Source organism: Euleptes europaea, chromosome 10, assembly GCF_029931775.1.
Source record: "Euleptes europaea isolate rEulEur1 chromosome 10, rEulEur1.hap1, whole genome shotgun sequence".
NCBI lineage: Eukaryota > Metazoa > Chordata > Lepidosauria > Squamata > Sphaerodactylidae > Euleptes > Euleptes europaea.
In genome coordinates, this window is record NC_079321.1 from 33,418,220 (window position 1) to 33,444,044 (window position 25,825).

The 25,825-nt window shown below is 40.8% G+C and overlaps 1 protein-coding gene across 3 annotated transcripts in view; it reads left to right on the forward strand.

Moving 5' to 3' along the window:
* PXDN (peroxidasin) overlaps positions 1–25,825 on the forward strand; it is a 100,741-nt gene that overhangs the window by 24,365 nt on the left and 50,551 nt on the right. For 2 of the 3 annotated variants that reach the window (XM_056856563.1, XM_056856565.1), the window contains exons 2-4: positions 7,630–7,701; positions 12,409–12,480; positions 21,721–21,792. In XM_056856563.1, coding sequence (XP_056712541.1) covers positions 7,630–7,701; positions 12,409–12,480; positions 21,721–21,792 — 216 coding nt within the window. The remainder of the gene's footprint in view (positions 1–7,629; positions 7,702–12,408; positions 12,481–21,720; positions 21,793–25,825) is intronic. The other variant, XM_056856562.1, reaches the window with a different exon arrangement.

The following is a 25,825-nucleotide window of genomic DNA, read 5'->3' on the forward strand; positions in this document are numbered from 1 at the left end:
GAGCAATATGATTGTAGGAAATGTGGTCTATGCATAGAATGAATTACAGCATTTTTTTTAAACACACTGTGATGTAAAGTGTTTCATTATCTTGCTTGCCTTCTGTATCTCCTTATTTATAGCAAGTCGTAATTTTGTGTGCCCCCCCCACCCCGTGTAATCTTTCATTCAGTCAAATAAAGTTTTTTAAAAGCCCTTTAAAAGGGGTTATTTTTAACTACCATCTGACTTTTTTTATTTATGTCACTTATAGTCTACTTCTCTCTGAGGCTGAAAGTGAGGAGGCTGTGCATACTTCCCTTGTTGGCACATTCAACAGCCATGGCGCTGCTACCCAGAATGCCCTTGTTCTTGTAATCACCCACACTCCTATCATGCTGGAGACAAGGACACCATGACCTCAGTGTCTGCGTGGTTTTATGTAGAAGTCAATTATTACAGCACTCTGGTCCCAGACCATTTATGGCTTTTAATGGGTCCATGCCAGCACTAAAATGGCCCATAAAGTAACTGCCATAGATCAAACAAAATAGGTGAAATAGGCCCCTGACCGCTTGCTCCTATTAAAAGGCTTCTGGAAACTTGCCCATATTCTGCACCAACTGCAATTTCTGAATCTCTTCAAAAGCATCTCTATGTAAGTCCAACAGTAATCTCGCCTGGTATCACTAAGGCATGAGTAATCACTGCTGGTTTTGTCCTGTCAATAAGCAACCCACTGAGGACGTTTGTGACAACTTCTGCCATCAGATTGTCCAGTAACAGCCACTGCCAGCTATATCCTTTGCTTCAAACTTGGGTTTTCACAAGATTAACCCAATTTCCTAGGATTGCTAAATCCCTCTTCGCCACTGGCAGGAAGTTTTTGGGGTAGAGCCTGAGGAGGGTGGGGTTTGGGGAGGGGAGGGACTTCAATGCCATAGAGTCCAATTGCCAAAACTGCCATTTTCTCCAGGTGAACTGGTCTCTATCAGTTGTAATAGCAGGAAATCTCCAGCTACTACCTGGTGGTTGTACTCCCAGTGCTAAGCTAGATGTTAACAAACATAAAGTGGGGGAAATAAGAGAGCAAGAATAAAATACTTGAACTTAATTGATGATAAATCTAGAGGAGGTTTAAATTTTCCTGACTTAAATCTTTATTATGAAGCAGCTTGTTTGACATGGGCAAGAGAATGGATTACTCTAAAAAATAAAAAGCTACTTAATTTAGAGGGAAAAGGGAAAGGTTTGGTTGGCATGCATATCTTTTCGACGACAAAATTCTGGCTGACAATTTTTTTAAAAAAACATTTCATTAGAAAAAGCTTACCGTATATACTCAGGTATAAGCCGACCCGAGTATAAGCCGAGGTACCTAATTTCACCCCCAAAATGGGGAAAAATTAGGCACCCGCGTATAAGCCAAGGGGGAAATGCACCCCCTCCCCCCCGCAGGCTTACCTGACTGGGCTCCAGGCGCGTAGGCAGGCAGTGGCGGCGGCGGCGGCCCCCTCCCTATGTGCAGGAGGCCCCGCAGGGTCAGCTGGCAAGTGGGAGGACTGGCCCGGGTGAGGTGGGGGGAAGAAACCGCCACCGGCCAGCAGAAGGTGGGGTGTAGTGGGGGGTGATGAAACCGCCGCCGTACAGAAGGCGCGATCACGCAGAAGGCTCGACAATCGTGCAGAAGGCGCGATCGTGCAAAAGGCGCAATTGGGTGAGGTGGGGGAAAGAAACCGCTGCCGCCGCGCAGAAGGCGCGATTGGGTGGGGTGGGGAAGAAGCCGCCACTGCCGCCGCGCAGAAGGCGCGATCGGGTGGGGTGGGGGATAGAAGGTGGGGCAGCCCGCCCATCAGCTGGCCGGCGGGAGCACGCTGGGAGAGGGCCTGGCAGGCGAATTACCGTATTGACCCGAGTATAAGCCGAGGTGAGTTTTTTAAGCCAAAAATCATGGCTAAAAAACTCAGCTTATACTCGAGTATATACGGTATTTAAAATTTGGGATAAATATAAATTAAATTTTGAAAATAAAATACCACTTTGTACTGATACTATAGATAGGATAAATAGATTAAATATATATCCCACCTCATATAATCTGAAATACAGAGACATACTTTATGTACATAATAAATAAATTATCCTAAAAATTAAAGAAGATATAATTTGTTTCAGCAAAGATTGGTACTTATACAGACAATTTCAGGAATTATTCAAATCAGATTTAAAAAGAGGCATTAACCCTCAAAAATCATGGTTAGAAAAGGAAATAATTGAAAAAGACAAATTTCTATCGAAATTTTATAAATTTCTTCTTATGTTTGCGACAGAGCAGGAAGTAGTAAAAGATACCATGGTGAAATGGGCCCAAGATACAGGGCAAAATATAAATATGTCTCAATGGGAAAAAAGCTGGAATCAAACACAAAAATTCACTCCCTGTATTAGCTTAAAAGAAAATTACTATAAAATGTTTTATAGGTGGCATTATTTGCCAAGAAGACTACATAGGTTTAATAATACAATTCCATCGCACTGCTGGAAATTCAGAAAAAAAGAAGCAAATTATATACACATGTGGTGGGAGTGTAAAAAAGCCAAAAAGTTTTGGTCAATGATTAGTCAAGAATTAAGTAAGATATTAGAAATTAATATTAAAAAGAGTATTCCTTTGTCTTCTGAATATTATTGATAAAACAATATATGCTGACAATATGGTCTTTCTCATGTATGCTACAACAGCAGCAAGAATAACTGTTGCTCAGAAATGGAAGAACAGCAAGGTTCCAAAGAAGGAAGATTGGATCTTTAAACTTTTAGATTACAAAGAGTCCGCTAGATTGACTGCTCTTTATGAGGACAAAGATTTGGACAAGCATGAGTCAACATGGATGCCATTCCAAGACTATGTCAAATTAAAATATGGTATGAAAATATGATTGGACTACATAAATTTATGAGTCTTAAGACAAATATTATTTAGATATTGGTTTATTATGACAGTTTTTTACATTTACAATTGTTTTAATATAGAGTAATTTACAAAATGTGGGACAAAATCGAGACAGAAGAATATCAACCAGAATAAGCTTGGGAAGTCAAAATAAATTGAGTATACATGACTATTTTTTTTGTATAGTTTGAAAGTTTCAGTGAAGAATTTTTGACATGGTTGGATTTTGGATTTCATTGTTTAATTTTGGATTTCAACTGTAACTTAATTTCTTTTCTTTTTTGTATTTCCTCTATTGTTGTATCTTATTAAAGTTAATTAAAAAAACCCAAAGTGGAGCATTGTCACCTAGCAACACATTCTGGGATCATCCCCAGTCTGTGCTCTAAAACCAGACTAAAAATGGATTTAGGTAATTGCTGTCTTCTAGGACTCTGTGAAGCCTCACTGCCACCACACATAACCCCAAAGGGGAATATTTGAGACTGGGCAGAAGTTGTCAAGACAAGATGGATCAAGCTAGAGCTGTTTCAACAGTAGTGTCCCCATAGCCTCTTTCAGCATATTGGGTGCTTTACTTTCCCTTAAGAGACATTAATACCCTTTCTCAAGTCAATTGTTTAGACCTTTTCTGGTAGCTCCAACGAGTCCAGAGGGCCATGGGTTGTGTGTAGTAGGCTTCACTTCTGCAAGGGCCCTGTTCACATCCTCAGGCTGGGCAAGCTGAAAGGTATCCAATTAAACTAGATAAAAGAGAAGCCTAAGGGATACCCAGTTTCCTATTTGCATATAATGGGATAGACATGAGTAATACTTTTCACAAAATGCCTTTCAGATGAGTCATAACAATCTAACAAGGTCTCTTTCAACTTCTGTTGTAGACTAAGTTGTAAAAAGCCTCACATGGAAAAACAGCTGGACAATTTTTGCAGATACAGTTGCATACATTTTTGCAGCACCGCAGAAAAGCCTATAAAATCTAACCAATGTTTGATAACGTTCATCCTGAATGTTCTGCTGCTGTTGTTGTACCTATAACTCACTATGGTAACGACTATAGCTGCCAGCACAAGCCTGGCAACTGGTGGGGGGAGGGGTTCACCATGACATTACGTCAGGATACTGGCAATCACCCCCCATTTCACCCCCATTTTTCTCCTGCTCAGCTGACCAGCAGTGGGAAGGACCTAGGGAAGGGGAGATCTCTCACCCCCAGTGGGAAATGGCAACCCTAGTAGTGATGTATCCATGACAACGAAACTAGCACAAACTAACCCATTATCCTCAGTTTATCTTTTCCCCATCTCTAACAGAGCACTAATATGTGTTACTAAGTGTTACTAAGTGTCTGGGATCAGAAATAATTTGAGAAAGATCTGTAGCTGTTATGGTGGCAGTAAAGCCCCAGATCTGGACCAAGCATCTATTCAGACACAGGCGAAATGAAATAACCCTACGCATCTCATATGACCAGTACCTGTTCACTGGCATGGCATTTGCCATCAGCCATTTAAAATAATTAAAAACCCCTATTACTAAATTTAAAACAGATAAATTATTAACCCAAACTGTTACACTTGGAAATGTCACTAAAATACTTAATAGCTATCATCTGAATTATGTTTTTAACCTATGGAATTGCAGTTTAATTATGCTAATTTGGTGTTAATTTGAACATTTTATAAATTTCTGAAAACAGTAAATTCCAGAAAGTATTAGGCATCTTCATTATGTTTCCTTAACTGAAAGGTTCCTGGGTGTAGGGGTATTCATGCTGAAGGCTGCAATCCTAAGGGCCCTTTCCCATTGAATAACATGGGTCATCTGAGTAGACCATTTTGGGATATCCCAATACACTTAGTAACTTCTCAGCAAGGGGCATTTGCTTAACTCAGAAGAGAACATCTTGAATTTTCTCTCCCCAGTTTTAGGATTAATTGTGTACTAATGTTTTTCTCACATTTGAATTTGGAAAATGCTGTTTAAATGTTCATTCATATATTTTGTTTAAAGCGGAAAGCTGCTGAAGTCCTAGAGGAATCTTTCATGGAATAGTGACTTTACACATTAACATTCCACACAAAGATTGACTTAACAAGCCATAGATAATATCACTGCTGCTGATAACCGAATGCCTGGCTCCCAAAGTATGCTATAACTGCTGCTTTGCCCTCCTCACTTAAGTTGTGGGAAGAGTTTTCATCTCTATGTTAATAGCCCCTTTCTGGGGGTAACATAGTCTACAGTATACTAGTTTGTTTTAATGATGTAACTTGGAACAGTGATCCCTCAACTCCTGTCTCCAAATGCCTCTTTTCTGCCTAAGGTACAATAGCGTCTTTATCATCTGGATTCACAAATAGAACTGTAAAGATCCCATCATAGTTTCAGCAACTTCCACCCCACAATCAGCCTGAACCTGGACCAGTCCACAAATCTGGATCCACTGTCTTGATTGCAACATGTTTCTGTTCTTCATGATTTCAGCGAACACCCAGAGAACTCCACTGTGTATAGCACTTTTTCATTTCTTTGAAAAGCATACACAGCTGAAGGGTTTGCATCAGACATTCTTAAAACTACAAATACCCATCTAGTGAAGCAGGAAGCAGATTGATAAAGCCGGGTGGCTCCTTTGAGTTCTTCTCATTGGTAGAGAAGGAAAGAGTGTTAATTATTAAGAAGCTTTTAAAACAAGACTGGAATTTATTAATCCAAGATGCCAAATTGAAGCTTCCCCCTCTCCATCAGGGAATCAAATACTTAGCTGAATTTGAATTCCTATCCTACCTTTATATGGTGAAGATACCTAAATTAAGACGGTCATATATGCTTGCATTCTGCAATGTGGTATCTACAGCACAGATAAAGGGGCATCTTGCTGGGATTCCTCCAGAACAACACTTTTGCGATTACTCCTTGTCGATGGTTGATTCGTTATTGCATGTTTTGTTCCGAAGACACCATTGCCAGAGTGAAATTTTCTTGCGAAATGGTTGTTAAAATATCCAGCCACTTCTGATACCCATAAATTAAAATTGTTTCTGAGTGGCTTTTGTAAAATGTGTATAGTTGATGTGGCAGATTTTTTTTTCTTTGCTGTTGTTAGCTCTTAAATATTTTCTTGGGGTGTGGCTTATGGGCTGTTAAACCCAAATAAAGTGAAAGTCTGATGGGTAACCAGAAGTAGCTTACTACAAAGCAGGCCTCAACATTTTCTTTCTACTTATATAAAAGACAGGTGGGTGGGGGCATGAGGAATTATTTGGTAGGTGCAATTTGGAAATTCCAGGATTCTCTGATTTCTCAGGGACTGGAGTATGCTGGTTTCTCTCCCTCCTATTTTTTTCTCTTTCACTGATGCTCAATTGTTTTCACTATTATTCCCCTTTTGGAGCATATTTAGTCTGGCTGACTTTTGGATTTTTAAAAATTAATTTACAAAATGTATTTTTATGCATAACTGAGCAGCTTGTAGAGCCCCCTATCTTGATGTAAACATGTTGTGTGGCTTTCATTATTTCAGTGCACAGGGACCAGGTAGCATATTATTCAATATAGTGATGGTATAGTAGAGAAATAGTAATCAAGACCATTATTAGTTAATCTAATGTTAACAGCCAAAATTGAATTGGCACACAAATAGAGACTTCAAGGAGTCATTTAACTGAGCTCTGATTTGAGAAATTTTTTTAAAAATAGTTTAAATATGTAAACACCTTTCACAGGAAGTAAGTTCGTTTACTTACAGTGCAATCCTAATCAGAGTTATATCCTTCTAAATCCATTGATATCAATGGGTATAGAAGGCTATAACTGTTTAGGATCACAGTATTAGGTATTTGGGAGATGAGGGTAGAGAAAATAAGAAAAAAGTGAGGATGTCTTGAGAACTCTTTTTAAGCATATTAGAATATGCATTTTAGTCAGAGTGCTCATCTTAAGACATAATTTGTACCTGTGGTATATTTGTGATTGTTATCTGTGTGTGCAGAGTTTGTGCTGTAGAGTAGTCGTCCCCATTCTGAAGTGGTATGGTCCCAGGAAGACTATACCACCACCACCACCACCCGCAAATGTAGATTATTGCTAAGAAACAGTGTTGGCTGGGCTAAATGAACCTTAGCACTGGTTCATCATAGTAACTATTATGATCCTGGGCAAAATAATGTCATATTTGCCTACACTACCACAAACATTAAGTGGTTTTCAGGTTAATTCTTGGCTGATTTTTAGATTCTTGGGTACATTTTAATTTTGTTTTCACTTTAAGATAAGCTATTGTGACTTTTCACCGTAGATTAACCCTAGTCCTTCAGAGATCACTGTGTTGGAACTAAAAAAAAAAAAAAAAGAGGTGTCTTGTAGTTCATAGCAAAGTTCTGTTTTTTTACTAACAAAGATTGTAATTGATTCTTGTGGGTTATCCGGGCTGTGTAACCGTGGTCTAGGTATTTTCTTTCCTGACGTTTCGCCAGCAGCTGTGGCAGGCATCTTCAGAGGAGTAACACTGTCCTTCAGTGTTGCTCCTCTGAAGATGCCTGCCACAGCTGCTGGCGAAACGTCAGGAAAGAAAATACCTAGACCACGGTTACACAGCCCGGATAACCCACAAGAACCAATGAACTCTGACCGTGAAAGCCTTCGACAAAGATTGTAATTGTTTGAACTAATGCATATACTTTTTCTTCCAACAGGGATTTGCGGTTTAATAGAATTAAAGAAATCCAGCCTGGAGCATTTAGACGTCTTAAAAATCTGAACACACTGTAAGTTCAATTTCATCCTTAAAAAAAGCATTCTTTGCCTTTTGTTTTAAGTATTTCTTGTTTACATACTATATAAGTTATTTACAAAAAGTTATTCTAATGAAGGCTGGTGAAAATTTATCCAATGTTGATTCCAAGTAACTTCCCTGTTCTGCCTGTTTTCCTTTCCTTTTATCCCTTAGAAGCTCCTTGATCAATTGATCTTGAGCAGCATATATCTAGTGTTGGAGGCATATAAGGACTGAAACAAATCTTGCCACTGACAATGTAGACTTGGGGTCCCTGTCGCTTAGTAAAAAAGGCATTATGTCAGTCACAGAGGCATTGGATTTGAATATTAAAAGGGGGAAATATAGTGCGATCGAAGTTCCTCGTAAAAGCGGCATTCCAAAAGGGCATGGGCTAATGTGTCAATAGAGCCAGAAGAGCAAGGGCAGATCCTGTCTGAGTATGGTATATTCAGAATTCTGCCCTGCATTACCATAGAAGGGTTAGCATTCAATCTAGCCAAGCAAAAAGCTCTACAGAGACGAGGAGTTGTCAGATAATATGTATAGGCAGGCAGACCACGTGGAGGGGGTATTCCGAAGAACTGGGATGAACAGAGCACGAAAAGTAGTGCTGTTATAATCGAGCTCTTTAATGCGCTTTTTAATTTTGGCAAAAGCTTCAGTTTTCCCAAGATCTGATAACATATCCTGCGAGACGCCCAGCAACGCCAGTTTCTCATCTAAGATTTTTTGCCATGAGGATTTGAAAGGGTCATGCTTCAGAGAAGCTAGGAACCCCTCAGTGCTAAAGCACAGTTTAAGGTGGAGTTTAAAGGCGGCCAACCACGCCCTAGCTTCAAGTGACATTTGGCCAAACTCGGAACGAAGAGTAACGCCAGCAACACATATAGGGGCATTTAGGAGTTTTCGTAAGAACTGAAGCAGTGGACGATCTATAGATTCATTGATGACTGTAATCCAGATGGCAACACCAAAGAGGATAATTGGGGTAATTTTCAGGTTAAAAACCTGAACAGCCCCTGGAATATATTTGCCACCTTTGGTGTGAAAAAAATTGACAATAGCACCAACCCCAGGTTTAATTTTGTTGGACACTGCTTTTTGATGGGCATTCCAATTTAGGTTATGGGAAAACAGAATGCCAAGGTAAACAAACTCCTTGACTTGGTCAACCTCAAAGCCATCTAATACCCAGCGAAAAAGAGGCATTTTTCTCCTCTTAGTGAAGATCATGATCTTAGATTTATGATGGTTTATTTTAAGACCTTCCCTAGAGCAGTACTCAGAAAAAGTTTGCAAAGATCTTTTCAAACCAATTCTTGTGCGGGACAGGAGAACTGCATCGTCAGCATAGAGTAGAATCGGGGTGGAATGGCTTGCAAGCTTTGGGGGGTGGCAAAACTCTGAGAAATTGGTTGCCATATCATTCAGGTATAGATTAAACAAGAGAGGAGCAAGGAGGCAACCTTGTCTAACTCCCTTGGCCAGTTCAAAAGGCTCGGTTAGTTCTCCTTGGTTGCCACAGCGAACCTGAGCTGTGAGGTCAGTATGAAATTGCTGAATAAGCCATAGTAACCTCCTATCCATAGTAGAATGTGATAGTTTCAACCATAGCCTCTCCCTCGGGATGGTATCAAAAGCTCCCTTAAGATCCATAAAACCCGCATAAAGGGTGCCTGCACGAGGGCGGCCCACAGAGCTCTGCCTGTTTTCAGTTTCTCAGTTCTTTATATGCTTGATACTGTCGAGGAGGTCCGGCCTGCTCTCCAGCAAACTGGTTCTTCCTTGGGTCAAAAGTTGCCAAACTTCCCACTGGGCTTCAGGACTCCCCCTAAAGCACAATGCGGGTAGACTCTGCTACCTTGTCGAGGAGACTCGGTCTGCTCTCCAGCAGGCCGGTTCCTCTTTAGTTCAAAGTCACCAAAGGTTTTCCTAAGAAAACCCAAATCCCTTACTGGGCTCCAGGATTCCCCCTTTGAGCGCAGTATAGATATATTGCCACCAGCTCTCAATTCCAAAAGGTTGGCTTTCCAGGGATGAGCTGAGAGCTACTCTTCCCCAGCCAGTTTCCCAAAAGTCAAAATAAGCAAAAACCGTCCCTGCAGAGTAGAGCTTCTGCTAGGGGAGGCTTATTGCCACAAAACACTAGGGTAGGTGGTTTCACACACACACACACACACTCAGGCACTTGGATTTAGCCCTGAGACCCAAAAAAGGTTTCTCAGACTTCAATATAAAGTCTATAAGTTTATTTAATAAAATGTGCTCGTTACAGAAAGGAAATTATTTGTGAGGCAGATAGCATAAAAACAAGAAATCTTAGCAATCTCTAACTTCACAGTAATTCTTTAAGTTTCAGGCAAAATAGGCAAAGTTTCCAAGAGAGTAACAAATGCAAGGTTTTAGTTGTTTTATAGTTACCAAGAACCAGGTTTTTGGTCCTAACACGCAGAGTGTCAATCCTTCATAGTTGCCAAAAGATGATGATCGCTTGGGGACATGCCAGCATGTCCCCTTCCCAAGCTTCATGATTTTGATTAGAACAGAGTCCATATTTATCTCTCCCATCTCATTGGGTGATGGCCATTTCGCCCAATGAGATGTTGGGGACGCAATAAACTTGTAAGATATTTGGCATGACACCTCTAGGCCTTTTGAAGTTACAGATGTATTTGCATCTCTGCAGCAATGCAAAACATCTGGGCTCCTTCAAGCTTTTGAGATGTCAGGCTTCTAACAGGATTGTCACCAAAAGAACAGATAGCTGATTTACAATAGGAAGGCTTTGAAATGGAGGTGCTTTGAAGTGGAGGTGGCACCCCACACCTTTCCCCCCAAACTGAAGTGGCTTTCCATGGGAAATGGAAATGGTTTCCCACAGGAATGGTTTGTGAGAGAGCTGGTCAAGACATAGTAGGCTGCAGCCCGAACCAAAGTTTGGTGATCAGAAGAAGAGCAAGGTTGCTTTTCTTTACAGATACTTATTGTGTACTTTATAGCCCACACAGAAGACCATAGGTCTTATCTTGGTGGAAAATGTTTTGTTGGTGTTTAAGGCAGGCAAACATAGATTTAAATAATTATCTATAATTTTCCTTACAAAATCTAATAGAACAGAGCTGATTGAAATCAGTCTTGCTTGGTTTTCTTTTTCACAAGAATGCCCATGATTAAATATGTACAGTCTCTTAACATAATATGTACATATCTCTGAACATGAAGCCATAACTAATCTGCTTTAAATATTCCTCTTGTTTAAGAATGTACAATGTGTTTTTGCAATCAGCAAATACCAGTTGATCCACCAGATATTGGCTAATGGTCCATCAGTGGTTCATGATCTGTTTTTGCCATTTCTGAACTAAGACATATTGGGCAATCCTTTGGAGTTAATTTTAATGCCATCTCTTTAGTTCTATAGAGATGTTTGTAAAAAAAAATGCACATCTGCTTCTGAATGTTGCTCATTTGGAGTTTTGGAAATGCACTTATTTGTGGTAGGAAGTTTTCCTCTTCCTGCACCTTCCTCAAATATGTATCATAGAATGCTAAATATTTAAACTAATAATTCAATATAAAATAAAGTGGTTACTGTCGAAGGCTTTCACAGTCAGAGTTCATTGGTTCTTATGGGTTATCCGGGCTGTGTAACCGTGGTCTTGGTATTTTCTTTCCTGACGTTTCGCCAGCAGCTGTGGCAGGCATCTTCAGAGAAATAACACTGAAGGACAGTGTCTCTCAGTGTCAAGTGTGTAGGAAGAGTAATATAATCAGAAAGGGGTTGGGTTGAGCTGAATCATTGTCCTGCAAAAAGTATCAAAGGTAATGTGCTAATCATTGTCCTGTAAATATCAAGATAATGTGCTAATGAGGGTGTGGTATGTTAATATGGAACCATTGTATCCTGAAGTGATCTGTTAATGTGTGAAATCCAAAGCTAATCTGCATGGCTATTGTGGACTGTAGTCTTTGTTAGTCTGGAGGTTTTCAGGACAGGAAGCCAAGCCTTATTCATTCTTAAACTCTTCTTTTCTGTTAAAGTTGTGCTGATGTTTATGAATTTCAGTGGCTTCTCTGTGCAATCTGACAAAATAGTTGGTAGAATTGTCCAGTCTTTCAGTGTCTTGGAATAAGACCCTGTGTCCTGTTTGTGTCAGTCCATGTTCAGCCACTGCTGATTTCTCAGGTTATATTACTCTTCCTACATACTTGACGCTGAGAGACACTGTCCTTCAGTGTTACTCCTCTGAAGATGCCTGCCACAGCTGCTCGCGAAACGTCAGGAAAGAAAATACCAAGACCACGGTTACACAGCCCGGATAACCCACAAGAACCAAAGTGGTTACTGTTTCTGCCTTAGGTTATATGAAGAATTCTTAGACTTCACTCTACATAGTTGAAATTTTCCCCTGTGTTAGATGCTGATTGCTGTTCCCTTCCCAGAGTTTTCTAGCTTGGAATCAGTCAGGACTGTAGGTAGCCTCTTTCTTTAGGTGGAGTTGCTATATTGCCACTGCAGAAATGAATGGAGAATTAGTAATTTATTCAAATAGATTTGTATTTTAGATGTATTTTGATGAACTGCCTGTATTCTGATTTTGGGGCTTGACCTATAAGTTTAGCTATTGTTTTGGGTTGAATTTAAGAAAACGTGCTAAGGGGAAAAAGTAAGTAACAGTTTTCATTTACTTTCTAGACTTCTGAACAACAACCACATCAAAAGAATACCTACTGGAGCATTTGAAGACCTTGAGAATCTAAAATATCTGTAAGTTGATGTGTCATTTTTATCAGAAGTGGATTTGATGTTAATGTCATGGTGTTAGATCCCATGGAGGCAGCATGACTTTCTCATCTGCCTTTGCAGCCCAAGTTGCCCCCCTGCTGTTCCTGGGTGTCCCCTGTCCCATGCAAGCAGCATTTTGGGCTGCAGGGAGAGGAGGGAGGTGAAAAAGTAATGCTGTATGGATGGAAATCCTTCCACATGTGGAAATGTTCAGTGGGATCCAAGCCGTGGTGTGTAAAAAACAAACAAAGCCACCCCCCCTAATTTTTCATCTACAAAGAACATGTACATACAGAAAAAAACACACTGCTGGTACACACTATTCATATCTGTAATGTTCATTTTAGTTCGGCTAGGATTGATAATCAAAACATTTTAATTCCTTAGCTAAATTACTCTGTTGTGGATGTTAAAATATGTCTAGGAACCATTTGATCCGAGACTTGTAAACATCTAATACAGACTCTGTATGGTTAGTATTTAATTTTTAGTGTCACTGCACTAGTCGTTGTTCTAGTATTTGTTTATGTATTCTAAGCTACAGTTTGCTGGTGGTATTTCAGTCAGTTCATTTGGACATGAAAAACACTGAATCATGACCACTGACACTATTACATATGAACAAACTAGGAAAGTAGAGTACTACAAGAATTCTAGACAAGAGTGGGAAAATAATATTTCTCCTGATGATCATTTGGAATATTTGAGAATGTTTTGAGTCCTTTCCTGCAACTATGTTTTCTTTTGCTGGGCAGATGCACAGGGAACCAAGACCATTGCAGACACATCCCCCACATTCCTGCAGCTCATTTGGTACACCCACGACCTCTTCTGCACAAGGGTTCGGGTCTGGGGGAAGGGGCAGGATCTCCAGCCTTTACCAGGCAAAGGGGGATCACCCTTTCATAGAAAATGTTCTTATCATTTCTTCATTATCTTGTTGGGGGAAAGTACCCATGAGACAAACAGGAGCCAAGCATTCACATTCCACCAAGGAGGATGTTGACAAAACTTCTAAGCTTCCCTTTGGGCCAGCGTAGCATCTACCCACTCAGGAGCAGACCTCTGGCCCCACACTCAACTTGACCGACGGCTGATGTAGCATTAGAAATCCCACAACATCCATGGTGGCTAAACCCACTATGTATACCAGGGTGGGAAGAATGGTAGAGAAAGGCACAGTGTAATGGACGTGCCAGAACTAGGGTACCCAGGGTCACCAGTTCAAGCCCTGAATGAGGCTAGCTACCAGACAGTCCCAGGGGAAATCACAGGCATAACGGAAGTTTAGCACCATGAAATAGAATCCCTTGGGACGGGCTCTTATGCTGATTGGTTATCCCACAGAGCAGTCCCCCTATGCATGATATCCCTCTAAGCATTCTGGGGGTTAATTCTTGCCACCTGCTCCTATTAATTCCAACCACCGTCCTGTCCTGTTTCCACACCCTGTCACACAATTCATGACATGAGCCGCTCTCGGAGTAACCTGAGGAGTCTTCCCCATACCCTTATTAGAAGATGATTGTGGAGACAGTGGAGGACACCCCTACCCCCTTCCCAGTGTAAGTCATTTACTGAAGACAGCCAAGGTCAGGAGCAGCTGGTGGGAAACTTTCCCTGTCTACCCAAACTCAGTCAAACAGAGACAGAGCCGCGAAACTGTCCACACATTCGTCAGACATTGAGTTCTGAAAGCAGGACAGGTGAATGGGGTTGTGAAATCTCTTCATTCTAGAAACACTCCAGTGCCTTTGAAAGTTGCACTTGAAGTCTGCAGAATCACAACTGAAGCTGCCCTTGTTGCTGCAAGAGAGGCACAACTGTGCTGATCAAACAACTGCTTAACAGCTTGAAGGAGACAGGCTAGAAGAAGACACTTGGCAACCCCACAGCAGAGCAGCTAGGTGTACACTGGTGATGTTGTTGCTGTTGGATATGTCATAGACGTGGCTGTGAATGGAGTCCATTCTAGCCCCTATCTCTGTTGAACAACTGCCTATATAGATCCAAAAGATGCACAGGAACAATAATGAGCAGTGTTCCGCAGTAACAACAGCAAAAAGCAAAGGGGCTCCAAAGCACTGCTCACGGTTGTCTTGTGGTTGCCTCGGGTCCCCCTCTCCTCTTTGGAGCTCCCACATGGTTGGATACATATGTTGTGGGGGGGGGGGAGTGAAGTATGGCCACTGAGCCGTCATTTAACTACATCTTGTAGGGAGTTGCAGTGGAATTGTGTCAGCATGTCATGCTGGTGCTGCTGCATGGTGTTCTGAGGGGTAGGAAAGGTTAAGATAGAGTGGCTAGTCATCATCCAGGATGGCAGTCGTGCTCCTTGTATTTCCTATTGGCTGATGGTGGGGCATGGTTTACACAGGCAGGAATGACAGGATGGTGATATACTGCTGGCATATCTATTAGTCTTCCCCCCTCTTCTCTTTTCTGCACTATTTACATACTTACAGCTAGCAACTGTTGAGGCAATGCAGAGATTAGGTATGGGGTGCATGGAGATACATTTGCAACTGTCACAGCTCGAGGTGGTGCCCCCCACCTTAACTATGCGCGGGTGCATTTCCTTGTATCCCCGGTTGAAGGTGCAGATACTCCCATTTGGGCTTTGTGTACTTCAAGGGGTCTGAGCAGAAGTTTGTTAGAAATATGCTTCAGCAGTGTTTGTTTTCTTCCTGGGCTTTTTGCTTGATGTGCTCTTACTCTAGAGTTCCTGCCATCAAATCCCTCTGCTTCTGTCTGTCTTGAGGTCAGAGAGATATAACCCCATGCTGCATTGTCTATAATCGGAGATAAAAGGGTCCTGATTGAGATTTATATCATGCTTGGCAGTGCTGTGGTTAGTTTCAGGCTTAGTTGGTATCTTAAGATACATCATGCTTTGGGAGTGTGGCAGGAAGGCAGTTGTATTTTCCTTCTCCATGACTTGTATGAGGATTTTTTCACTCACATAAGAGTTGTTGCTGATGTAATGTTGCAGTGGGCACAGGACCCAGATTGGAAAGTCTTCGGACACCATCCAAGCTTTGTCTCCCCACCCCCCACCCCCATACACACCCGTGATGCTGCCTGCACTGGGGTTACACTGACCCAGTACGCTATCACATCTGCATATCTCAGGATGGCACTGGTACTAGGGCTTAGTCAGTATTCTAGGCCATGTAGAGACATGTTCCTTTAAGTTGCAGTTCTTGAGAATGGTTTGTGAGAGGAAATTCCTGCAGCTCTTACTATTTGAAAAAACTGGAATTGCCAAAGCAGCTGTCAAGTTGAAATGTGGCAGAGGTCTCTGGGTTTCTCTCAGAAATTAATTACAGAGAGATTAGTTTCCACTGAATAAAGGATGTGTACTCTTCATAACAGAAGATCTTAAGTTGGGGGATAAACTTTATTTAATGTGTTATCAGAGGTCTACCTGGTTGAGGGCCCAGTAGAGTGGTGCTGTCTTAATTTTCCAAAGTGAAAAGTTCCAATGGTAGACTATCAGCTTATTCCTGAAGCTCCTTTGGAGCCAGCGTGACCCCGCGCCTGCATAGGTGCCACCTTATCACAGAATCTGCCCCACTTAAGAGTGCAGTCCTGAAGGGGGGGGGGTAGATCCATGGAGGCCAGGAGTGGCGGACCCACATTTCCTCCTCAGAAGCTTCCTGGCCACCGCACACACAAAAAAACCCTTTAATTTTTTTTAAGGGGGAAAAGCCTCATTGAAAAAGAATTGAAAACAGGTGGCGCAGCCCCACTGCTGCTTAGTGGGTGATCCTGGAGCAAAAGGGCTGTGGAAACTGCCTAAAGGCAGCACCACCCCTGGGTATGCCCTGGAAACGCCCCCCCCCCCCTTGCCGGCATGGCTGCGCTGGTAACGGCACCCAGACGCCGGCATGTTTGCACCGGCACAGGTGCCACCTTATTCTGTGATCAGGTGGCACCTATGCTAGCGTGGGGTCATGCCAGCGCCAAAGGAGTTTCGGCCTCCTCCTTCAGGAATGGGCTGATACGTATAAATTGTGGTCCTTAGGTAGAGACGTAGTTCATTACAGAAGGAAAGGAGCAGGAAAGGACCAGCTCTCAGCCCAGCTTGCTGGGAATGAGGGTGGCCTATGAATCGAATGAATGAATGGAAGGAAGGAAGGAAGGAAGGAAGGAAGGAAGGAAGGAAGGAAGGAAGGAAGGAAGGAAGGAAGGAAGGAAGGTAGTTAAAGGCAGGAGATGCAGAGCCAACAAATCTGGAATAGCAGGACCAAAGCAGATTTATTTGCTGTATTTACAGTATTTATGTTATTCTAACTTTCTGTCATCACATCACAGATAGATTGTCATAATCAGGGGATTCTCGACCCAAGAGACTTGCATAGGGCTGTCAGAGAAGCAAAAGAGCAATGGAAGTCATAAGAAATTCCAGCAAGACCATAAGATTCAGTCACCATTCTGGCCTTCCATGCTTGCTAAGAGGCTGAGGCCTCTCTGCTTCCGGACTAAAGAGAACCATCTGTTACCTGGCAATTGTTCTTTACTACATGCTTGTGATGTTATAGGCTGTAGGTAGTCACTAGAAAAAGGAACAATTGTTTGTACTTTTATACCAGGATACAATTTATCAACCTGTATTACAATGATTGCTTTTATTGTGCATTTTAGTTGTTTTATTTTTAGATGGTTTAATTAAGTTTTATAACTGAGATGAGATACATACATAGAAGAATCATATAATTCACAATATTGTACTAAGTGTACATAAAGTATGATCACTAAAATTGATGCACCAGAAAGCAGTACATCTATTCTGATAGAAGAGAGAGACATGCGAAGCCTAGGATTGTATGTTCATTTCCCACACACACACACACACACACATTTGGGTGATGACTTACCCACGGCGGCGGGGTGTGTGTGATTGTACGATCCTTGGCTTTGCAAGGCTCTCTGCAATTTTGAATAGTATTTTGAGTGATTTGATGATATATCAATATTACATCAAAGCTGCAGAAAGAAAAATTAAATACACAATGAGGGAGCCCAGTGGAGGCTTCTTTTTTAGTGAGTTTCAGCAAGTTTGTGTGTACCTGCGTGTGTGTACAACGGAGAATCTCCCTCCTTTTGTGCGATTCTCAGACTCAGAGACGAAAGGAGACCTTGCCTCTATACCGTCTATTCTAGTCAGTTTTAGCAGTGTGTGCGTGATGGAGAATCTCCCTCCTCCCCTTTACTTTTGTGGATGCAATTCTGTACTTCATTTTGAGAGAAGGGTTGTGAAATAAGCCACTCAAAGGGGAAAGGGGCAGGGTGACATTTTTTGAAGAGTAAGCACTACTGCCAATGACAATGCAGTGTTTGAAGGGGCGGGGACTCAAACACGTCCTGATTTCTGCATGTGATTATGCTTTGCTCCTGAGACTCCCAGGACTTTCTTCACAACAAGCAACTACCATGCATAAGCTTTTCCAATCTTGGGATATAAAAGTGTGAGTCAAGAGAGGGACGAACCTGGGACATACTAACCATGCATAAACGACCTCTGTTAGCCCCTATTTACTTTATTAGTTACTCAGAGCACCTGTTCAGAAGCTATGCTACCACACCTGGGTTGCATAACAAGAAATAATTTGGGTCTGGGGTGGGGGTATTTGAAAAACTATCTCCTCCCATATGTTCCTGCCTGGGAATTAAGATCTCAGGGAGAGGCTCATCCAGAGAAACTCATCCAGTGGGTGCACGGGAGAGGGCCTTTTTGGTGGCAGCCTCATGATTATGGAACAACTTCCCCAGGGAGGTGCACCTAGTCCCCTCTCTGTTGATCGTTGAAGACTTTTATTTAGGACTGCATTTGACTGATTTAGTTTTTATTTATTGGCAGGCCAAATTGGAGTTTTAAAATTGTGTCCTTTTATGTGTTTTTATAGTTGTTGTTTTATTTATATTGTTTTTATTGTGTCTTTTATAATCATTTCATTTATATTGTAAGATACTTGGGTTCTGCAACAGAGAAAGGTAGCTTATAAATGTTTTAAACACATAAATAAATAAAATTGGTCATCAGCGTATCGGCAGCACTGGGTGCGAAGCTTCCTCTCCCAGCAATTTAATGTTGATGATAAAAGGCATAAGATAAAACAGACCCCAGAATGCCATGAAGTAAAGCAACGTTATAGAAACATTCTGACATGTAAAAGTGGAAACATTGGAACATGGTACCTTCTACTCCTGTCCCTGCCTGGTGATCCAGAAGGATACCATGCTTGATTCTGTCAAAACGCACTGAGAGATCTACAGTATTCCTAATTTAGAAATTGAAATGGAGCAGTGTTTCTTAAGCGATTAAATCTCCCTAATAAACTGTTGTCCTGAAGTCTCCGTAGAGAACTTTCTGTTCTTCTTTTGTGAATGTACAGGATTGTGAATCATAAGAAAGCAGATCGGTAAGAATGTATGTTTACATTAATGGAAGTACAGTAGTTGTTTATCTTAAAGAGAAAGAAGTGAGAAATTAGTGAAAGTAATGGCTTTGGAGGAAGCAGGCAAAAAGAATGACATTAACATTCAAGTTCTAAACAAGTTAATTTGAAGCTGCTGTTACCAGATTGAGACAAAGAACAATGCAGAGGATAAGGACTTCTTGCTGGGGGTAAAGGGAAGATGACTGGGGAAGGCACTGGCAAACCGCCCCATAAACAAAGTCTGCCTAGGAAATGTCGGGATGTGACGTCACCCCATGGGTCAGAAATGACCCGGTGCTTGCACAGGGGACCTTTACCTTTTAAAGGTGGAATAATAGTAGGATAATTCATAGGATTGTTACTATGATGATGATCAACAACAATAAAACCTTTACAGTTTTCAAGTGTTACGAAAGATAAATCGTAAGTATCCATGATTTTATTAGAAGATCACTGTTTGTACATAGGATTCCATTGGCTGTTCGTAAACACGCATCAGACAAAAATGTTAAAAACCAGTCCTAAAACTTTTCTATTTAGGAGGATTTCATTTAACTCAAAGTCTTGTGTTTTAAGGGAATTCTGAAATATTTCTAGGCTTCTACGAAATAAAGTCATCCCGGAACTTAATTTATTCAGCCTTCCAGAGAAAATAATTGCTTAACTTCAGTGTATGGTTCACTGTAAGGAACATTTTAATAAACTGTAAACATCTTTGCAGTGTTAGAGAGAGAGAGATGGAGATCTCTGTGCAACAAAACAAGCTGTGAATTCCATTTTTTTAAACAAACAAACAAACAGCAAGACAAGGAAAAACAAAAACTAAACTGATTGGAGACCACTGTTTGATGTGCTGGAATACCACTTTTATGCTCATCCAACATACTGTGGCACATTCTCTGTCTCTCATTTATTGAACAATAAATCGTTAGCAAGTAAAGGAAAAGCTTCTGTGGTTTCTGTCATGTTGCCTTCTTTTATGCATTTGGAATAGGACTTTGTGCCTTTTGGCTTATGTTTGGGAGCGTTTACTTCATGCTTAGGAAGAGATTTGCAGTTATTATTGTGATGAAAATAATGTCTGTTAGTACGATAGAACTCTGATGTTTGGGGGTGAGCTTGATAATTTTTTCGCAGTAACACTTCTTATCTTGCTGCTTCTTAACCTACAGCCTCAATAGCTACTTAATCTTAGGGAATGTTTTATGTATGTTGGTCATGTTTTTGTTTGGATCTAAATTTTTGATTCCCTAAAGCTCTGCTCACAACCTGAGTTCGATTAAGGCGGAAGTCAGTTTCAGGTAGCCGGCTCAAGGTTGACTCAGCCTTCCATCCTTCCGAGGTCGGTCAAATGAGTACCCAGCTTGCTGGGGGTAAAGGAAAGATGACTGGGGAAGGCACTGGCAAACCACCCCGCAAACAAAGTCAGCCTAGAAAGCGTCGGAATGTGACATCACCCCATGGGTCAGGAATGACCCGGTGCTTGCACAGGGGACCTTTACCTTTACTTAATGCTTTGGGTAGAAAGCAGCAGAATTGCTTTGGATGAGATAAAATATTTTCTGGATGCTAAATAGCAGCAGAAACCTTGCTGAAATGGATCATAATACATTGTCTCAAACTTACCAGTACTGACTCTGATGGACCAAATACCTGAGACCCTGGAGAGCCACTGCTAGTCTAAGTAGACAATACTGCCCCGATGGACCAGTGGTCTGATTCAGTATGAGGCTGCTTCATGTATTTTGCTATATCCATGTATACTGTCGTGACTACCACCGTGATATGGGTAGGCTTGTCAGGTCCCCCTTTGCCACTGGTGGGAGGTTTTTGGGGCGGAGCCTGAGGAGGGCGGGGTTTGGGGAAAGGAGGGACTTCAATGCCTTAGAGTCCAATTGCCAAAGCTGCCATTTTCCCCAGGTGAACTGATCCCTATCGGCTGGAGATCCGTTGTAATAGCAGGAGATCTCCAGCTTTGAGTTCCCTCTACCACAAGAGCAGACATTAACTGCCTTGAACATATTTTCTGGTGAAGACCTCGGGTTGAAACTGGGCGTTAATCCGGACCCCTGTTATGCACCTTGGACTGTGAAATTTGTATGACCCGAACTTCATATTGTCAGTGCAATCAACAGGATACAACTCCGTGATGCACTTCAACAACAAGGCCCCCAAATGTGGCAACCTTGAAAGGATTACTTATGGACAATGACTCCAAAGACACTGGTTCTAAAAAAGAACGTTTAACTTTTGTATATAGTTCTATTTGTTTAGCTAACATCACTGTATATATTTATTCACTGTATTTGACTACTGCACATAGAATATAGCACTCTTTTTACAGTATGATTTATGTGTTTTGTTGTCTTATGCTGCTGTGTTTATAAGTTTGTAACTAACATTACAGCAGGCTGATTACTTATTTGCCAGTACCTGGAGGCTGGAACCCTAGGTATACCACTGCCTGTGGAGACAACAGTTAATGAATTATGTTTTTGAAATACATTTCCAAAAAGGGCAAACAGACCTGGAAGTAATTTGATCTGTAATTTGAAATCCTACAGGATTTCCAATTTTCATTTTTATCCCAGATAGCAGGACAGACAGATTCTCAAATAAAAGGGTTTTTTTTCCCCTGGTGTGTATGTATACATGTCTTGTTTTGTTGCCTTTTAATGTGTATTTGGAAAACTGTCCTCATCAATGTGTCACTTTAATTCCCACATTAATGTAGGTCTTGTTTGTATATACTAATATTACTGATTGTTTCTTGTTTCAGCTATTTGTACAAGAATGAAATCCAGTCAATTGACAGGCAAGCATTTAAAGGACTTGCCTCTCTAGAACAACTGTAAGTGCCTTTTCTCTTCTGTGCTGTCATTTGCTTGGTTGCCTCAGAGGAAAAGTGCACGTTTTGGTCAACATTTCTTGCCTGCATGCCTTGCATGTCTGCACGGAATGGGTTTTTAGTCCAATGTGGGTTGCACTCATTGGAGCGTAGAAAACATGTATGTCAAATTCTTTCTTTCTGTGTTCATACTGTGTTGTTTACATTTCAAGAATCTCATCTCGCTTTATAATGAAGAGCATGATGATTTAATCCCTTGGCCTTTCATTGAAGTGTGGGTATTAGGTTTCAGTTCTTTTTATTTTTTTGGATGTTCATGGAATTTCTTTTAATCTCAACAAGGTAACCAAGGAGGATCAAAGCTGTGAACTTGATTTCTCTACTTTGAAGGGTTCTGTCTTTCTAATGGTTGCCCTCCTTTAAGCCTCAGGGCTCTTTTATAGCTACCATTTTGAGCTGCCAAATACTGTTTTAGGATTTCCCCCGCACACACACCTCTTGTAGGCTCTTGCTTTTGTTTTGTCTTGTTTTAATATTGATGATTTTTATGTCTGTTGTTTTTATGATGTTATTGTTGTGTTGTTTTTCCTTTGTTGATCTCCAAGCAGCTCTTGGGAGAGGCAGCAAATACGTTGTCTAAATAAATATCAGGTAGAACACTATTCCTGTGAAATGTGTACCTGAAATGAGGAAAACCCCATGTGCTTTCTAACATGATACAGTTCCATGAAGGGAGACCTTCATTTGGCATTTACTGAAAATCAAACTCTTAGCTTTTTTCAAGTCAGTTGTCCTTTAAGAGGGCCATCATTTATTGAAAGTTTTAATTAAACATGACTGTTTGTGCTGAGTTTGTATTTTATATATATTTTAAATGTATTCAGTTGTATCTGTGCCTAAGGGTGCTTTCACACATGCCAAATAATGTACTTTCAATCTACTTTCAATGCACTTTGCAAGTGGATTTTACTGTGTGAAATGTCAAAATCCACTTGCAAATGATCATTAATGTGGATTGAAAGTGCATTAGTCAGCATGTGTAAAAACACCCTAATATTATATTTGCTTATAATCTGTTAAAATAAGTCATAAAAACTAAACAGAGAATCCAAACATATTTCACAGCACATTGGATAGGTTGTGGAGAAATTCCCTCACATAAAACCTTTGTCTGCCCTATACTGATTTCTTTTTTTGGATCACTTCAGAATAATTAAAAAAAATGGTAGTGTCTATTTATGCACTATAAGTTTACTGTGTTGGATGGGCCCGTGGATCCCAGTTGTGGGCAGCAACACCCCTGTGAATTTTATATAAGTACGATGTAATTAACATAGCCACTGTCAATAGGGTGCCCCATCATTTAGTAATTAGAGAGAATATTGTGTGTGTTCAGGGAGGTTTTATTTTAGATTTAGGGTTGCCAACTATGGATTGGAAAATTCCTGGAGATTTGGGGGTGGAGCCTGGGGAGGGCATGGTTTGGGAGGGGCCCCTCAGTGGGATATAATGCAATAGAGACCCACCGTCCAAAGCTGCCATTTTCTTCAGGGGGAACTGATCTCTCTAGCCTGGTGATCCGGTGTAATTCTGGGTGATCTTTAGGTCCCACTTGGGTTGGCAGCCCTATTAAGACAGCATAGTGACTGCCTTTGAATTTCATGAAGAACTACAGAGAGCTCTTGTGTGTGTAAAGTGTCTTCAAGTCGCAGCCGACTTATGGTGACCCCTTTTGGGGTTTTCATGGCAAGAGACTAACAGAGGTGGTTTGCCAGTGCCTTCCTCTGCACAGCAACCCTGGACTTCCTTGGTGGTCTCCCATGCAAATAGTAACCAGGGCTGACCCTGCTTAGCTTCTGAGATCTGACGAGATCAGGCTAGCCTGGGCCATCCAGGTCAGGGCATAGAGAGCTCTTACCAAGACACATTTTGCCTAATCACTAAGGTTTCTGTTTTTTAAAAAATTAATTTCTTCTTACTAGTCACATTCCTAATGTGCTACAACAGCTGCTTCAGTTTTTTATAAGTGCTTCAGAGGTAGCATTGTTATTATGACTATATGATGAAATTCTTTAGCTTAGTAAATGAACAGATTGTTCCGTTGTCCCTGAGTCTCTTTACAAAGTATATGTTATTCCTGTTGTCATTCATTTAAAGAAGGCCTTTAGACCGTCAACCCGATGTTTTGCTCATGTGGATGCCTAGTTGTAAAAGTGAAGACCCATGCATGACATTCTGATGCATGTGAATAAATATTTTTGTTGTTCCAAGCAGAGACAACCACTTATTTCTCTTGAACTTTTGTCCTGGGGTGATGGGAGAACTCTGCTTTTTAAAATTTGCCGGATGATGCTTTCAGATTGCATGTGTAGAATGTAAAAGCAGGAATAAAAGAAGTTTTGCTCCTACATTTCAGGCAGCAGTACAGTTAAAAAGGGAGTGTGCAGCAAACGTTTTCAGTTGATTCTACCTTAGTTTCCTATAGCAGAATGCTTCTTCACTGTACAAAGAATGGTTTAACTTTTGTTAAATGGATAACTTTTGTTATCAGTTACCAACAAAGGTGTTGCCTGTGTTACCTGTGTTCATTGATTATGGCATATTTATTATCTCAAAGTAACTGCGGTGAACACAGAATACTTCTGTCTAGTTTAATGAGGAAGGCCAAGGGATTAAAATGTTCATAGGGCTTGTTTGCAGCATAGCTCAGTAGGGATACAGATTAACTGGCATGCAGTATTATTGGTCATTGGGACCCTCCTCCCTCCTCTCTTTCTACAGCCAAAAATATTGTAAGTCAGGATAGAAGAAGGCAAATTCTGCACAATTCTTCTCCCTCAATGTGCATATTATCTCCTCATGATTTAACTAGGGATGGATGAATATCCTCCTTTACGTTTCTTTTTGTTTCTGTATGTTGTCTTTGTTGAATGCGTTTGGTCTGTTCACGTTATTTGCTGATCTTGGTGTTTTTTACCAAGTTTTTTACACATTAAGCTATACATACATATGCTCTGCTTATTTGTTGATTCACAAATAGTATTACTGGAATAATTCAGAACAAGAAACCAAAAAAAGGTGCAAAAAAGAATTAATGAGTTCAGTTAGTACAATGGAGAAGCAAAACTGAAATGGAGACATTGAACCAGCAAACATGTGAAGTTTGATAATACCTCTAATTGTGAAATGGATTCAGTAGGATATTCTGTTTCAAACAGGACTTTGCCATATCAAAATGATAACATTTTTAATTATTCATTATGACATAGTTTATGATTGCAGTGGTTTGCTATCTTATCAGTGGTAAATTTATAAAAAATAAAAAATGAATAAAAATATAAAATATATAAAATGAAGAATGCAGCTGCCAGTTGACATAAATAAATGTGAAATAAATAGAAAACCAATAAGTCAGTGAGGGCACCTGAGCACATGTCTCCCAGATACCTCGTTTTGTGTTTGCAGGTGATATATTTGTATAGAAAAAAATGATGTATGAGTCCAAATGGTAATCTGAAGTGGAATTCTGCAGACACAAATCTACCACACATTTGTAAGTGAGAACTAGGCCAAGATGTTAAGACAGGAAACCTGAAATTTTAAAGTCTTTGTCGGGTACCCCTGTTCCCTGCCAGCGGCAGGGGAAGATAAGGGGGGGCTGCCAGTGTTGGTGTGATGTCATTTCCAGTTTTGCATCTGTAGTGTCAATGCAGTGTGATCATGTAACTTCTGGTTTTGTGATGGAAGTGACATAGCACCGATGCCAGTGAAACTGGCCCCACCTCTGGTATCTCCTGGCAGGTTGTGGAAGAAAAAAGAGGGGAATGAAACCCAACCTAAAAACACAGGGTACCCGGGGTTGGGTTAGAGGAAAATTTATGTAAGTCTATGTGGAAATATTACAAATATATTTTATTAGAAGTGCTATACAGATTTTAAAATTCTTTAAAAGCATTAAAATGGCACAATGGCCAAACTTAAGGTTGATATCTGTAACCACCAACCCAAACACGTTTCGGCCTCTAGGGCCTTCATC